This window comes from Rhamphochromis sp. 'chilingali' (genome assembly GCF_963969265.1).
Source record: "Rhamphochromis sp. 'chilingali' genome assembly, chromosome: 16".
NCBI lineage: Eukaryota > Metazoa > Chordata > Actinopteri > Cichliformes > Cichlidae > Rhamphochromis > Rhamphochromis sp. 'chilingali'.
Window position 1 is genome coordinate 23,075,479 of NC_137943.1, and position 17,427 is coordinate 23,092,905.

Below are 17,427 nucleotides of genomic sequence, written 5' to 3' on the forward strand. Positions count from 1 at the left end.
CAACCTCCATTGCTGCAGAACAGCTTTAAATTGTTGACTCATTTTGTCTTCGTTGAAAAAAGCCTGTTTGTATAATTCTGAAATGTTTATTATTTTTCAGTTTTGGTTAACCTTACATTTTTTCTAACCTCTGGCAGTTCATTACTTGCCTTTGTACCATTTCAAGCTATATATTGGACTTGAACAAATTTAATTGCAATAAAGAACTTGAAAAATTGGGGTATTCTAAAACTTTTGGCCGGTAGTGTATATAGTCTGAATATTTAAGAACTGGTGATCTACTGGAATTTTCCACACAACCATCTCTAGGATTTATAGAGAATGGTCTGAAAAAGAGAAAATATCCAGTGAGCTGCAGTTCTGTGGATGATAATGCCTCATTGATGTAAGAGGTCAGTGGAGAATGATGATGCTACTACAACTTGACAGGAAGGCAAGAGTAACTCAAATAATTTCTGAATGTATAACATGTAAAGCCTTGAAGCAGATGGACTACAGCAGCCTGTCAGCTTGCACAATAGAAGAAAAATGTTGCCTGGTCTGGTGAGTCTGAGCTCTTGTTGTGAAATTTGGATGGTATGGTTAGAATCTAATTTCAGCAACATGAAACCATGGATCCTTCCTGATTTGTCTTGATATTTCAGGTTGCTGCATGCATATATGATTGTTGACTAGGACATGCATTAAACTCCATTTACCCTACCTTTTATCCTAACCATAACTGAAATAACAAAAGCCAGCATTTATGTAACCTACATTCACAGAATATGATAATATGAGATGATTCTCACCTTTTATTTTCCAGTAAGCCATTATGTGCTACTTGCTGCCACCTCAGCTCAAATTTTTATAACATACTAGGAAATCATATGGGCCATGCAAATGAGCCCAAAATATTTAAATTACATACTGATTAAATCTCCAGTGTTCTCTTCTGCTGCATTCTCTACTAGTATACTGGTGTCAGCTTGCTCAGGCTGTGACACCCTACTACTGAAGAAGAGCGGGTTATCGAAGGTGTTAGGGGCGGGTAACTGATGACCAAATTTCTTAAAGATGAAGACAGCAGTGATTGCCACCACTGCAATCCCAGTAATGACTAACACAACTGCAGTGGTTATATAGACACGCTGATGATGAGGTAATCCAGTTTCTGTACAGAGTGAAAAAGTAGATGGTAATCAGCTAAAAAAAACATTTGTAACAATTTTACATAAAATAAATAGATAAAAGAGGTGTTACTTACGGGCTGGTGGTGATGGCGTTGGTAGTAATACTGCAAAAGAAAAAGAACAAATAAGATACTTTATAAAAAAAAAAAGTAGCTCTACTTCATTTCAAAGTAAAAATAAATTGTTCAAGATTCTTGTGGAGTAAACAGGCATTTAAAAATGGATCTAATTTTGACTGTGCACTCAAGATTCTGACCCACAAGAGGTATTTCTTTCAGCTTTTGGATTCATATGACTGTGTTATGTATGCAGTCAAAGTCTTACAACTGATTTGAATCAGCATTATAAAAAGGAAAAAAAGAAAAACACTGCAATAAATAAAGATTACTTTACCTTTTGGTGTCTTGCAGATGTAAGGTCTATAATCCCATATTTCGATATCCTTCCATGTCCCATCTGATGTACTAATCTCTCCTGTGCGCGATCCAAAGCTCATATTAAAAGGTTGACCTTCAGCCCAGTTAGTGTAACCCATGGCTGTTCTGTCCACCCAGAGCCATTCCTCTGCAGGCAAATAGACAAAAAAAAGAGATGTAAAAATGTAATTTTTTTTCCCAAAATAATATTTTTAAAGAACATAGCAAAAATAATAAATCACCTTTGTATTGTTTTTTAAACAGGCCAATCCAGAAAGATGTGAAGCCATCTTGAAAAGTTCTCAGGTTAATTTCTAGAAATTTTTGCTCAGAGGAATCTTCAATGCTGGCAAGCATTCCACCTTAACAAAACAAATCAGTTGTTAATGAAAACTACAGCAATTTATTGCATAAACGTGTCTTTCACATAGGTTGCCTACCATGTGCCACACAGGTGGTGGATGCTTCTCTCCAGTCTGTTTGCTCTGTAATAAAAATATAACAATAACCCCTGAATGGTACCCAGATATAGTTCTTGTTTTCTATTGTTGCCTCTGGGTCTTGAGGGCAAACTCCTGGAAAAATGGTTGACTCTGTTGGCAGCACATCTGTGAATGAGGTAATGTCAATGGGATCAATTAATTACATTCTTTTAAAACTGTGTTGTCAAAACAGTATCTTTCAAACTGTGTGTGTGTTTGGTCGTACCTGTAGACTTCATGCAAACACTCATTAGTGTCTCATTACAGTGAGCGGTTTTCCATTTTCCATCCACATCCATGTATACACAGCTTCTGTCCTTTCTTGGTTCATTTGTACCCCATCGACTGAATATTAAATGCCATCCATCAACATATCTGAAAGAACCATTGATCTGAAAGCAAAGATTAATGAGACAGCAGTTACCGATATTTTCTGGTTTTCAGGAATATCTGCCTTAGTAAGCTTAACTGCATGGAGGGTAAAACAGTCAATAAAAAGAGATTTCTTTCTGTTAAAACAGTTGAATTAAACTAGCATGGTGATCTATACTGCTTAAAAAAATCCTACAGAGGTTGCATAGGTAGTCCAGCTCCTTCAGGATGGCACATCAATATGTGCCATTTCCAGAAGGTTTGCTGTGTCTCCCAGCTCAGTCTCAAGAACACGGAGGAGAATCCAAAGAGACATGCAGTTACTCTAAGAGGTGCTGTTGCTCAACATGCCTTCCTCTCACAGAGAATCTCCCTGCTGGAGCAGGGATGCTGCACTGCCACACTGCTTATTTAATGAATGCCGAATTTAAGAGTGTTCTTGAGTTTGTTGGTGTTACGTGCAACTGCTTCTTTACATCACATTTATTGGTACCTTCCTTAAATGTAGTCAAGTTAGCCAGTGCTTTATAACAGTCAGCCATTTCCAACCATGATTGAGAGTACAGAATGTAAACACACAGTAACTTCAAATGTGTTTGCCTAATGCTGGAAGATTTATTGTCAAAAGGGATGGCTAGATTTAGCTGACATTAGGTAACAGGTTAATACTGGTCACTATTACATTAACGGACTATTATTGCGGCCAAAAAACTGAAAACCATCCCATTGGTGTGGTGCATTTCTAGCTAGAACGGAATCACAACATCAGCTAGCTCTAGACTTTTAATAAGAAATGTCAGCTGAGGCTGGCTCCATCCTCCAACATCCTTATATTGGATAATAAGAAGAGGATGGATCACAATCTCAGTTCAAATTTATCATGCAAAAATTGTGCTGGATAAATAACTGAATGAGTGGATAAATAACTGGACCAGTATATTTATCCATCAATGACAATTTCATTCTCATAATCACAGATTATTTAGTTAGATAAAATCTTTGTTGGAACAATTTATTGTACCCATAGGTAAGTTTTAGAATTTTTACCAGAGTCAGTTTCAAACTGGTTGACCTATTATTGAGCTATGTACTAGGTTTTTATAAGTTTACCTGCACTTTGTGTAATCCAAACCAAAGAGGAGCCTTGAGATTCAGCGCCATGAGCTCAACATAAGCTTGCATCCACTCATTCCTCAGGCTAGCTAGGAGGGCATCGTCATTTTTACAGTACTCTGCAGCTTTATCCCAATTCATTTGTTGAGGAATAACCTTAATGGAATCATTGAGTATTTTGATGTAGTTAGTAGAAATTGTTGGTTCTGGAGAATCTGGGTGAGATGTGTCTGTTGAGGATTAGAATAGAAACAATTTTATTTATTGACTTTTTTTTACATAACAAACCTCTCTACGGTACTCTTAAAACTATTACAGCTTTTGTCAATGTGGAATCATACTCTTGATCATAGATTTTATATATCACTTATAGATATAGATATTAATTATAGGACTAAAAAAGTCAAAACATATTTTTAGTTGTTTTAGAGAGTCTGATGAAGCTGCAGCTGAAGTTGGGTGGCAACAGGCCTGGGGTTAGAAATGGACTCACCAAGATTTCGATGACAGATAAATCCATTGGTGTCATTGCATGACTTTTGAATCCATTTCCCAATACCAACCAAAGGCTTGGTATTGATCACAAAACAGTTTTCCTGTGGAAACAGAGTTGGGTCAACAGAATGATGCTATGTGGTGACAAAGGGAATTTACATATACTTCTACATACAATATACTGTATTATTGGTTACTGTCTAATCATCAGAGCAGATTATATTAGGAAAGTTTTCTTTCTTATTTTATTTAAACATGCAAACATTTGAGTGCCCTTGCATAATATATAGCTATATAAATAACAGATAAATAATTAAATAGTAGTTCTGTCACTGTAGAACTTGTAAAATACAACAAGAACTGTAAACTGTCATGCCATAAAGTGTCACTGTACTTTACAAATAAGTTTTAAAAACTACTTACCATTTGATCGTACCAATACCAATACTGCAATGTAAACACAGAGATTTTAAATATTTATACAAGAATATACAGTTATAGATTATTTCTAAGTATCTGACCCTTCACAATAGGTAATTATATTCTGTATCTACATGGTGCAAGTACACTGCTCAAAGTTAAAGAAACACTTTTTAAACAAAGTATAGCATCGAGTCAGTGTAAGTTCTGGGATACTGATCATTTAATAAGCAGAGAAGGCTGTTAATTGGTTTCAGCTGATTTGCTGTTAATAACATTATCAACAGGTGCACTGGTGAGGCAACAGTGAGACACCCTCCAAAACGGGAATGGTTTACCCTCACATTTTTTTCCCTGCTCATCTTTCTCTTTGTTTTTTCACTAGTTTTGTCATTGACTAGAGTTAGTGTCACTACTGGTAGCATGAGGCCATACCTGGACCCTACAGAGGTTGCACATATAGTTATGGTTGTTCACTTTTAATGAGTATAATGTTTTCTCAGAAAGAGAAACACAATAATTTATTATTATAATTCATTCATTTAATTATTCATTAGTTAATGTATATATTTAGATTATCCCACGTACATTATTACCCAAATTGGTATATGACTTTGGTTGTCCATCAGTCCAGTAAGTTTTCCACTGTGACCGAAATAAACCAATCCACAAGTCTGTAGTAGGTGCATCAACCATTTGAGACAGTAGAAACACTGAAAATGTAGACAAAGATTTATGGTTGAGATACAGTGGCTTGCAAAAGTATTCGGCCCCCTTGAACTTTTCCACATTTTGTCACATTACAGCCACAAACATGAATCAATTTTATGGGAATTCCATGTGAAAGACCAATACAGAGTGGTGTACACGTGAGAAGTGGAATGAAAATCATACATGATTCCAAACATTTTTTACAAATAAATAACTGCAAAGTGGGGTGTGTGTAATTATTCAGCCCCCTTTGGTCTGAGTGCAGTCAGTTGCCCATAGACATTGCCTGATGAGTGTTAATGACTAAATAGAGTGCACCTGTGTGTAATCTAATGTCAGTACAAATACAGCTGCTCTGTGACGGCCTCAGAGGTTGTCTAAGAGAATATTGGGAGCAACAACACCATGAAATCCAAAGGACACACCAGACAGGTCAGGGATAAAGTTATTGAGAAATTTAAAGCAGGCTTAGGCTACAAAAATATTTCCCAAGCCTTGAACATCCCACAGAGCCCTGTTCAAGCGATCATTCAGAAATGGAAGGAGTATGGCACAACTGTAAACCTACCAAGACAAGGCCGTCCACCTAAACTCACAGGCCGAACAAGGCGAGCCCTGATCAGAAATGCAGCCAAGAGGCCCATGGTGACTCTGGACGAGCCGCAGAGATCTACAGCTCAGGTGGGGGAATCTGTCCATAGGACAACTATTAGTCGTGCACTGCACAAAGTTGGCCTTTATGGAAGAGTGGCAAGAAGAAAGCCATTATTTAAAGAAAACCATAAGAAGTCCCGTTTGCAGTTTGCCACAAGCTATGTGGGGGACACAGCAAACATGTGGAAGAAGGTGCTCTGGTCAGATGAGACCAAAATGGAACTTTTCAATAAAATTGATTCATGTTTGTATTTTCTTGCTAAAGTGCACCGTGGTATCAGTTCTAACTTGTAGGTATGCCAGAACTGCACTACAACAGAAATTCAGTGGTAATTTTAGCTACTAAGAACAGATATCTGCAATGACAGTAAATGGACCACATAAGAGGAGAAGTTCACAAGATCTAAATACATATTTGAGTAAAATGAAAATGAAACAAACCTTCCACCTGTCTTGAAGTAATAGATGCCAATTGTCCACCTTTTTGTTTGCATTTTTCCCTTGCATCTTGCCACGTTAAATTCTGATTCTTAAAAATTGTGCTGTAACACTAAAATTGAAACATGAAAAAGATCAATATAGTGTTCCAAGCACTGAGAACATATCCCTTCAACAGTAAATAACAGAAAAATTAAAAGACATGAAAGATATCTGACCTTAGAGTTAAATTTTTTCCAAGGGGGTGGACATCCACCTTTTGGGGACACTGTAGGCACTGCAGCAGTGGTGTTTGTGGGAGTTGAGCTGCTGCGCTTACAAAAGGACTTATACTCTAGCCCACAGTTGGAGTCATGCCAGAATCCTGCAGGCCATTTGAGTATAGTAAATTAATCATATAATCAACTCGAATGATAGATTTTAAAAAATCAAATCAACTCTATCTTTAATCAGTTTTGATATCACACAAGCCAGCTATCAGTTCTTGTAGTTTATGTAATAAGCAGAATCATGATCAGAATACATGGTTGTAGAGGTGCTCTAAAAACTCTCTATGGGCTCTTCTTGTTATGGCTATACCTATTATTTCGGTACACTCACCATTATGATGTGTCATGACAGCACAGTTTTCATCAAAGTTCTTGAATTCAGGTTGATTTTCATCCCACCTTTGAAACACCACTTGAGAACCATCCATCCACCTTAATGTAAAAAGACACATGGTTTAAATATGTCTGTAAAAACTTATATTACCAACACAGTCACATACTGGTTTAAGTAAAAGTACTCTTTGCCTTCTTCCTTTTAGTCACAGTTTTTTGGTTTTAGTTATAGTACCTGAATTAAGTTAGTAAGAAAGATAGCAAACTGGAATAGTAACTGATTCATTTTACAAATATTAATTAAAAGTTAAAGATCACAAACAGAAATGTAAATTAACCACAATTTACAGTTAATATGTATTTAGGTAGTTAATAGGTAATTTTGTCTCTGTATACTAGCCATCAGATTTTATATCAAACAATCAAGATATGATTAAATGAAATTAAAACTGGTATACTCGTACATCTGGCATGCTGCCTTGCACTAAGTACTCTCTATTTTTAACATGGTGTCACATAAATTTAAGTTTATTTTGTTGCATTTAAATTTTATAAATCAATTCATACTCACTGAAATGTTCCATCAAGATCTACAGATAGGCCAATCCAAGAATTCTCATAACCTGTTGAAATCTGCACAAAAGCATGGATGCATAGTAAAACTGTCTGTGTGGAAGTTTCAGTTTGTTCAGTTACACCTTACCCATTGCCTTGGTAAATCTTTTACAAATGCCATTGCCTACCTGTTTCCATAAAAATATCCTTTCTGCTTCACTGTTGATAGATACCAGGTCACCATGCCTCTGTCTGCAGAACGTACGAGCGTCCTCCATGGCCATCGCCTTTTCATTAATGTAATACTGAGCCCCATTCCATTCTAGCCACCCATCAGAGGTCGTGTTATACTCTGAGAATAGATAAGAAATGTGCATGTGTGTGGTTCTCTGGTTGAATTTAGGAAACTAGTACTATGTTAGGAAAAAAAAAACCCACTGTAAATATAGCTGATGAGCAGATTTTAAAGTGAACAATTTTTAAGTAAAAAAAATCTGCATGTTTTTGATCTTATGCTCACACTACATAGTTCACTTTCTTCACTGTAAGTTTTATACTCATACTGTATCAATCAGGTAAACAGATGTTTTGTTTTTTTGTTTTTTTAACCAATATCTCATTATCTTACGAGACTTCAGAAGAGCAACTTTAGGTTCCTATTTATATTTTGGATTTGTTGTTGGGTTACATTAAACAATGTATTATATGAGTTATCATATATAATTCTACATGGCATTCTACAAGAAAAACAAAATTAATAATACTGTTTGGCCACAGATATTCGCCATGCAGTAAATCAGCATCCATTAGTTTCGTGTCAGCATAGTATGCCTCATGGCCTGGTAATCATAATAGAAAGTCAAAAGTCATGTAAAGATGCTGACCGCCAATGTGGTCAAATTCCTCAACATACCAGGGGTGACAGGGTCTGGAGCCGGCTTTGGGGTGACTCCTGTAAAGGTATAAAAACAAAATAGTGTTGAATTACTAGTGACCACCTCCAGCTTGACATTGTGAGAATACATGAGGCCGACAACAATAAATGTCTAGTTCAAAAATATGTTGCAAAGGAATTTTAGAACTGTGACCATGCTTTACCTGCGTGGATCTGACAAATCCAGTTATTGTACTTCTCACAGGGCACATCACTCCAAAGCAAAATGTTATCCCAATACACGCGTTCTACTTCAACACACAATTCAGCGTTATTTTTATTGTTTGGTTCTCCATCTTTCCAGTCTTGGAAGTTTACCTTTATACAAAAACAAGATAATTATTAATAGTAGTAGTATTTGTATCAGTTGTAATAGTAGCTGTAACATTATTAATGTTAATAATCATCATCTTGATCGTTATCATCATTTAGGCTACATAAACCATTGTAGAGAGTTAAAAACTGTAAACTCACCGGGGATCTATCACTCCATACATAACCTGTGTCTGGGTCAGGAGCACTAAGTCCAATCCAGTATTGATTAGGCCTATAATGGACAAATGTATGTTCCAAAGTTTAATACTTGATTTAGCACTCTCTGGAGGAATGGTGCACTAGTCTGCAAAAATATGACCATCATTGAACAATCATTGAGGATAAAATGGGGGTGGCTTCTACATCAGTAATTAATTACATTGTATATATAAAAAATACTGTATTTTTAATCTTTTGTAATGATAAAAATCTATACAAAACATTTTCATCTTATGTAGCTCTAACTGTAGACCAGAAAACACTATACCAATGATTGTAGATGTTATTGTATGTCCGTAGTAAATCAGCACCGCTGTGAATGCTGACTAGGTCTCCTCCAATGGCTCTGCAGTAATCTCTAGCCTCGTACCAGGTCTTTCTCTTTTCTGAAGCCTCTGGAAAGATCTTAAACAAAATATAAGAAACTGAATTGTGATTTGAAGCTTTGGTAATATTTGTACATTTAAAACTATATACTAAACTTGGGCAGCCATCTCTGTTTTTATGTCATCCCTATTATGAATAAGTTCAATAGAATTATATACACACACATAGGGAGAGAGAGAGAGAGACATGCTGCACCTTATAACAGATGCCTCTGGATTGCATCTTAATCCATCCATCTGTGCAGTTAGGTGTGGCAGTGGTTGGTGGAGCAGGGGTTAAAGCTGCCCCCTCTGCCAGGTGTTTGCAGATGTATTTTTCCTTATTGGTACAGGGCAACACATCCCAAAGGCCAGCAGAATGCCCAGTTGCCATAGCAACACAACCCTGCACGTGACCTTGTGTTATAAAAGAAAATGTTAGCTGTCATTTGTGAAGACACCTGCCAACTATAGTTTACATATAGATCATGAGATTGTTTCATTACCTGGCATATGAGTGTTCCAGTGAGTATATCTCGCGTAGGCATTGTTGGTCCACATAAAATATTCTCTGTTTTTCAGGTTTGAGAGACCTATCCAGAAGTGTTTCTCTGGCCTCAGCCCCACCAAACTTACAAGGAAAGTATTATCCACCCTGGAAATATTTACACACGTTAGATTACAGACTGCCTGCAACTTGATACATTGGTGTGAAAAAGTGATTATCCCCTTGATGATTTGCTTAATATTTTTCCCACACTTAAATGTTTCAAATCATCAAACAAATTTTAATATTTGGCAAAGACAACACAAGTGAACATAAAATACAGTTTAACATGAAGGCGTTTATTATTAAGGAGAAAAAATCCAAACCTACTGTGTGAAAAAGTGATTGCTCCCTATTAAGCAGTTGGGCCACCCTTAGCAGAAACAACTTGTCATGGCTTTGTGCAGGCAGGCAGGAAGAGAGGACCCAAAATGCAGCACTCACAGAGACAGAAGTAACTCAAAATACTCAGCTTTATTGCTGGGAAGAAACTGAACAAAAAACTAACTAAACTGTGAATACGGAACAAACTAAACAGGTGGGCAGGCTGGCAAACAGAACACAGAGTGAAAGTGAGGGTAGAACACGACAACTAGCAGGGAAGACGCAGACACTAAATACAAGAGGTGAACAGCGCTAAGAGGAAACAGCTGGGAGACACAGCTGACGCTGATTACACTGATGAGACAGGGAGAGCACAAAGCTGAACCCACAGACATAAGGCACAGACCTACAAAGTAAACAGGAAGTACACGACAGACAGAGAGATCCAGACGAGACACAGAATTTAACAGACGCAGACTCATGAGCAGACAAAATAACACCATGGACAGACAGAAGGAACACAGAGAAGAGGGAGCACAGAATAAACACTGGGAAACCAAATAACAAAACCTAAAAACAAGAACTCAGGAAGTACTACCAAACTAGAAACCTGAAATACTAGGACAGAAACCAAAACAAACAGTCATACTTCGTAAATTCAAAAGTAAAAGTACAAAACCAAAAACACTGGGTCACCGACCCAGGACCGTGACACAACTGCAATCAAGCTTTTGCGATAACTGGCAATGAGTGTTTCACAGTTCTGTAGAGGAATTTTCACCCACTTGCCTTTGCAGAATTGGTGTAATTCAGCCACATTGGAGGGTTTTCAAGCATGAACCATCTTTTTAACATCATCCCACAGCATCTGAATTGGATTTAGGTCATGACTCAAATGTTTTAATTTGTTTTTCTTAAACCATTAAAAGGTGGACTTTTGGTGTGTTTTAGATCAGAAATGGATTAGATTAGAAATGGCTTTGAAACCTTTTCCTTTACCAGACTGACAGATGTTAGTGAACTTATTTCTCAGGTGTTTCTTTAGATTGTGGTATGGTGTGTTGCTTTTTCAGATATTTTAGCCTGCTTCACTTTCTCAGACAGGTTCTATTTAAGTGATTTCTTGATTCAACAGATCTGCCGGTAATCAGGCATGAGTGTATTTAGTGAAACTGAACACAACTTTACAAAAAATGTGGTTAATCACAGTTAATTCGTGATTTAACAAGAGAAATCAGAAGGGGGAAAACACTTTTTACACCACTGTATATTACCTTTTTTTATGGTAAAAATTTTAGGAATCATAAAAACTTTTTTTTACCCAGTTGAAACATCAGCTAAATAAGAGTTTGAGCTCTTGCAGTCATCGTTGGCTTCATGAAACGTCTTTGTCTCAATCCCTACAAAGTAGCAGTAGGATCCATGTCTTTTCCAACCCTGCATCGCAGAGAAACAACAGTTGAGGAACTATTCAAGCCTGTCGTTAAATGCTGTCTTTGTGTACATATCTTTTTGTGATAGCAAGAAGAAAGACCCCACATGCAGAATCACTCTGCATCAGTGTGACTACTTCAAAGTCAAAGTAAACTTTATTTTCATCTCTGCTATATACAGAACAGTATATAGCGAGACGAGACGACTCCAGTTACATTCAGTGCAAAACACAAAAATAAATATAAGAAGAGTAAAAAATAAATATACACTTTAAGACTAGGGTAAAATTTTAAATGTACAATTTAAAGTTTGATAATACTTTGTATTATCCTGAGATAGCTTACTCCACTCACTCCACGTGCTAATTTAATCAAGAGAATCTGCCTGCTTTTTTTTCTTAATTGTTTTTCCTATAAACAACATCCAAATACAATTTATTTGATTAGGTATCATATCCCACGTGTATGCTGGTTTCCCAGCTATTTCTTGGACCACAGGCACAAAAGTAGCTTTAGACATTGTGCCATTTGAAATATACAACAGCCTTTACAAAACAGAAACAGATAACAGAATGTGTGCATTCAGACCAACCAGATGCAGACATTCTTTGGAAAATATATGAAAGGTTCACATACAGTTTTGCAGCCTGCGTTCAGCTTCACTTCATCTCCAGAGGGTTCAGAGTCACTTGTCTTCATGCAGATAAAGCCATGTTTCTCATCACACACACGGTCAGCCCAGTTTCCATTCTGCAAGAATGAAAAGAACAAAATATATGTGGAAACTGAAATTAACAAGAGATAGACAGGCTGCGGTGCATATCATAAAACAAAAGCCTCATACTCTTTGATATGACTGGGTTTTTATTTTTATTTTTTTATTGTATTTCTTTTGTTTGTTTCAAAAATCATGTGAATGCGATAACTCAAAGAGGAAGTAACATAGGACTTTCAAATTCATACCATAGGTTCATCTACTAGCAGGCTGAGCAGTAGCAGGGCAGCTTCCAGAGAGTGCTAAATCATCTTTTTGCTGTGAAACTGATTTAAATTGCCTTCCTAACAATCCTACAAGAAGTTCCTGCATAACATTTCCTTTTTTATGTTTATGATGTTGAAACAATACATTTCTCACACTGTTAGAATATAGTGGAAATATGTGCTTATATACATATGTGCATAGAAGAGATTTAAAGACAGGTCCCAGACTAAACATGTGGCAAAGGTTTTGAAATTTACTTTGGCCAATATGTGTATACTGTATGTTGTGAAGTAAGGTGTGATACATAGCTGCATAGGTTTAGAGAGAGTGTTCTTTAACAGAACTGCATAGTTTTACAGAAAAACACTGGTGTGTCATAATCATCAATAATCACTCCCACACTGTGCACCTTACCTCCCCTCTGATCAGAACACAGTCTTCTTGTTCAGAGGTGACAGTTGGTTCCTGAGAGTCCCAGCTAGTGTAACTCACAGGAGAATGATCACTCCAGACAAACAGCCTCTCTCTCTTCCTGTCATTTAGTCCAATCCAGAGTTCATCAGTGGATGCTGCAGACAGAAAATAACATTAATTGTTGTATAATTTTCTTGATACATTCTGCTCATTTGCTACTTTTTAGTTGTTACTTTTACATCTAAATTTTAGACTGTTGCTAATTGTTGTCTGCCAGAATTGCTGGAAACTTTATCATATGTGAGATGTGCAGTGATACAGGGATCAGAAAACAACAGGAAGTGATTAAATGCTTATGAAGAGATAGGCATAAAGACCTGCCAAATTATTAGTCGATTCCAAAAACTAACAACTGACAAATGGTCATTATTATAAAGAGGAAGTCTACCTGTTGGCAAACAGTTGGAAATGACTATTACCTGTTGTCAGAGAACTGCATTTTCTTAAGTTGGAGGAGAGTTGTACATTGAAACTACAGCAGTAGACCTCTTTCCTAGGAAAAGATTGCTCACATTCTTATGAAGTGTGTAGCTATAAGATGTTCATTAATATCTGGGTTTGGTGTGTCTTTAACTTTTGAGTGTGATGTTCAACCCAACTTAGACATTTGGAAAATAAAGGAGAGGCAACTTCTTATGACTTAAACACAAGCTGAAAACTTCCTGGAACTTTAGCAATAACTTATGTTGGTGTTGTTTCTGGATCAACATAATAATATTGGTCCAGGACTGAAATTGCAACTGACCAATCACATTGTTATGATGTCATAGCTTTTCAACTTGGAAAAGAAAAGGGAGTGGTTAGGATTAGAGTTGGGCATCAGTATGTGATCGTGGTTTGGGTAATGGGGTTAGGATTAGAGTTTGGTGTGCGATGTGATGGTGTTTCCACATCGCAACACTATGACATCACTGCAATGTGATTGATAACAAGCAACGTTAAACCTGGACAAACATTACTTTGGTTGATCCAGAAACATACCAACATAATCATATTAGATCGTGCCTCAAAAATATTTCATTTTAAAAGGGCAGACGTGTGGGGAAATTACCAACAAGATGGATATGAAGTCTTGTGTGAAGATTATGTTGAAGGAATGCAAATGGTGCTCAGAAGTTTTTATTGCCATACCATATCCAAGTTGAGAGATGATGAAGCTTTGGTCCTCCACATTACGAATGCTTACTAGGTCTCCTCCTTCTTTACCGCAAGCTTTCTGAGCATCAGACCATTTTTTTGTTTCATTACGATAAAGGTAAAAGCAGTGGCCATTGTAGGGGATCCAGGGTGCTGTACAAAATCCACTCTCGGGAGCTATGAACCAAAAGAACAAAAGAAGAAGATCAAAGAAATAGAGTCAATCAAGTTTTTTAAGAGAAGGGTAGAGAAGGGATTTTTTTCTATACCTTCAGTAGGTGCATCCAAAGGTCCTTCACTGTAGCAGATGTATCCCAGTTTCTTGTTACATTTTGAACTTTGCCAAGAAAACTGAACAGCGCCATCAATAATTCCACACTTATATCCTGGATTAGAAACTGGATGTCCTACGGAGCAGTGATGGTAAATGAAACTTGTCACTTATGAGATGAGACTCGGCAACTTTCCATTCACAGGATTCTCAAGATATTTAGAAGCATGGTGTGTATTGTGTATGAGCATTTTAGTTTTAGTGGAAAAGAAGTAAAGGCCTATGATTTCTACCCAAGAGTGACAAGGTTATGTGACACACAACGCCACCACAATAATTTAGCAGTGGTTGAAATTGCTGACCAGTAAAAGGTTACAGTGTGGCTAGCACACCCATGTGGAAGAAATTTATAAGAAATAGGGAAAAAATTATTTAATTGCTAACAGACAAGATTTCTTATATAAATAAAACAGATGGCAAACATGATCAAGATGAATTGATGAGATAATTTAACAATAGTAAGATAAATTATCATCAGAATGGTAACACAAGCTCCTGAAACTTGAAAGTAAACTTACCTGAATCCCAATTCAGATATGCATAAGGATTCCCATTAGACCACTTCCACACATAATCTAAATCCTGGAAGCTCAGTCCAACCCAGAGCTTGTACTCCTGTCCCCAATTTGCCCCTAATAGTGCTGTCAGTAGAGTTTAACAGACAAAAGAGACAGAGAAAACAAAAGTTACCAAGTGTAATACTCAAAACATAATCATCAGCTGGAGCAGTGTCTACAGTCTACAGACCACATATTACGTTATCATTTGTTTCATGGTTTTGCAAAATAAACTGTTTACGGCAATATTTTTTAAATCCTTTTGATGGTCACTGTAGTGGCTATATTAGTTTCTTAAAGTTCTCTCTTTCTCTTATATTTAAAATAACTACACTATGGATGGACAAGCAACTGTTTTTACGCGTTGTGGTTAGCAACAACGACGGTAAACCCAGCGTGCCAGAATATGCATAATATGTGTATTTTTAGGTGCTAAAAAATAAACCTTAGACTCAAACGTTAGAACAGGCTTTTCCCAGCAGCACGCCGTGTAATAAATACTCACAAAGAAAATGGTGGCCGTTACAACTTATGTCTAAACCCTAACACTTGACTCCAGGTACACAACGCCCAGCTGAAAACACTTCAAGCAAGTTGAGTGTCCCAAGATTCACAGAATTGACATAAAAATTAAAATTTTTGTGATATATATATATTTCGTTGTTGTGATGATAAATGTCTTAAATTGGAGTACAAAATTTTGGTCACATCGCATAGCCCTAACACAGTAACTTTAATGTTTCAAGTTTTAGCTATTTGTCAAACCTCAGCTTAAATGAAATGTTTTGTTTTCAATATATTCAGTGTAGTGTGGAGACTTGTCTCCTTACCTGAAATATAAGCCTGCTCATGAGGATTGCTGATACTGAGCAGGGAGGCACTCTGCTGTTTGCAGCTGGCATCAGCCTGATCCCAGGTCAGCGCTGACTGTGTGTTCAGCTGATAAGATGCTCCTGTTGTAGGGTCTTTGTTCCAGGTTTCTTTGGCTGTGACACAAACACAGTTAAGGTATTATAGTGTTACACTGAACTTGTACCTCAAGATGGCGTTCCTCAACATTTAAATTTGGATGTCCAGGTTCTGCTTATTACTCTGAAAACCTGTATTAGAATTTGTTGTGTACTTACAGTTAGTTGGGCAGTAACCCCAGAGTTCATGATCATATTTTGTTTCAACCGCACACCATTTACGGTTCCCTGGAGAGTCAAATGCAGTGCACTCCGAATACCAATTGCTTTTGTAAAAGAAAGGAAACATGCACGGCCTCCCAGCTGCATTTCCTTCAATGGTGTAAAGTTCTGAAGGACCAAAATAAGGAAAACATATAAGAAAAGAACAAAGAATAGCTTGAATAGTTTAAGCAAAATGATACTTTTATCATTTATCAACATCTTGTAATCATTTGACACACTATCTTTGCATTACAATTATTTTGGAACTAAATATGAAAATCTACAAATTTATTATGCCACTAATATTATTTCCATAAAAGTTATCATGAATTACTTTACAATGTATTTTTATTTATTTCATTTACCTGTATATGTTCTTGTGCAAGCACCGCTGGAAGTCCCAGAAATTGTAAGGTGGCTATTGGGCACAACTTTATTTGAGAGCACGGCTGTGTTATCGGCAGTGAGGTCAATGTAAAGTTCTTGGCCTTTGAGAGCGATCACAGTTTCATTCATGCATTCCCACTTTTGGAGCTCACTGGTTTCATCACAATCATACAGGTTTACTTCACTGCCCACAGTTTTTCCCTGAACACCCAGGCACTTGTTCTTATTCTGAACCAAAAGTCGATCCCCAGATGTCCAGCGAATGTCATTGCAGTGGTTATTTAATTTTACCAAACAAAAACCAGTGGCCCTGTTAATTAGTTGAAATTGGGAATCTGTAGAGAAAAAAATATTGAAAAACAGTACTGTTGGAGATGTAAAAAATAAAGAATAGGTTATACAGGATTATAGAGAAATAGAGGACATAACAATCTTACATATAGTACAGATAGGCAGGACATTAATTATGCACGATACTCTGTAAAAGGCTTAGGAAAAAAAATAAAATTAATAGTTGGATTACAGTACCATTTGAAGCCAAACAGACAAATGTTTGGATGAGAAGTACAAAAGCTGTAGAAGTTATCCTCATTGTTAGTATTCCCATTCCTATGTCTTATATTTTTATATGAGCTACTTGCACAGGACCTAAACATGTGATTAGGTCCTGTGCAATGATTGTCGACCATGAGTCTTTATATATCCTGTCTTGCCTCATCATGATGAGTGATGTTTCACAAGAAGAAGGGAGGGAAAGTTACTGTGAATTTTGCTAAGGACAACTGAGCAAACAGTGTAGATAAATAACCTTGAAACTCTT

At 36.8% G+C, this 17,427-nt stretch overlaps 1 protein-coding gene across 1 annotated transcript; it reads right to left on the reverse strand.

Moving 5' to 3' along the window:
• Positions 1–902: 902 nt before the first annotated feature.
• On the reverse strand, positions 903–17,214 carry LOC308383478 (macrophage mannose receptor 1-like; the record flags this gene model as incomplete). Its single annotated transcript, XM_080861452.1, has 31 exons — positions 903–1,153; positions 1,247–1,276; positions 1,566–1,736; positions 1,831–1,950; positions 2,029–2,196; positions 2,297–2,462; positions 3,553–3,785; positions 4,049–4,151; positions 4,474–4,497; positions 5,059–5,183; positions 6,277–6,385; positions 6,492–6,637; positions 6,874–6,974; positions 7,447–7,508; positions 7,619–7,782; positions 8,344–8,382; positions 8,529–8,682; positions 8,839–8,911; positions 9,167–9,303; positions 9,481–9,680; positions 9,770–9,918; positions 11,456–11,571; positions 12,204–12,317; positions 12,964–13,118; positions 14,155–14,337; positions 14,430–14,567; positions 15,010–15,132; positions 15,879–16,034; positions 16,176–16,346; positions 16,586–16,942; positions 17,136–17,214. 31 exons carry the CDS (start codon positions 17,212–17,214, stop codon positions 903–905), a joined length of 4,317 nt encoding a protein of 1,438 aa, XP_080717578.1.
• Positions 17,215–17,427: the final 213 nt, after the last annotated feature.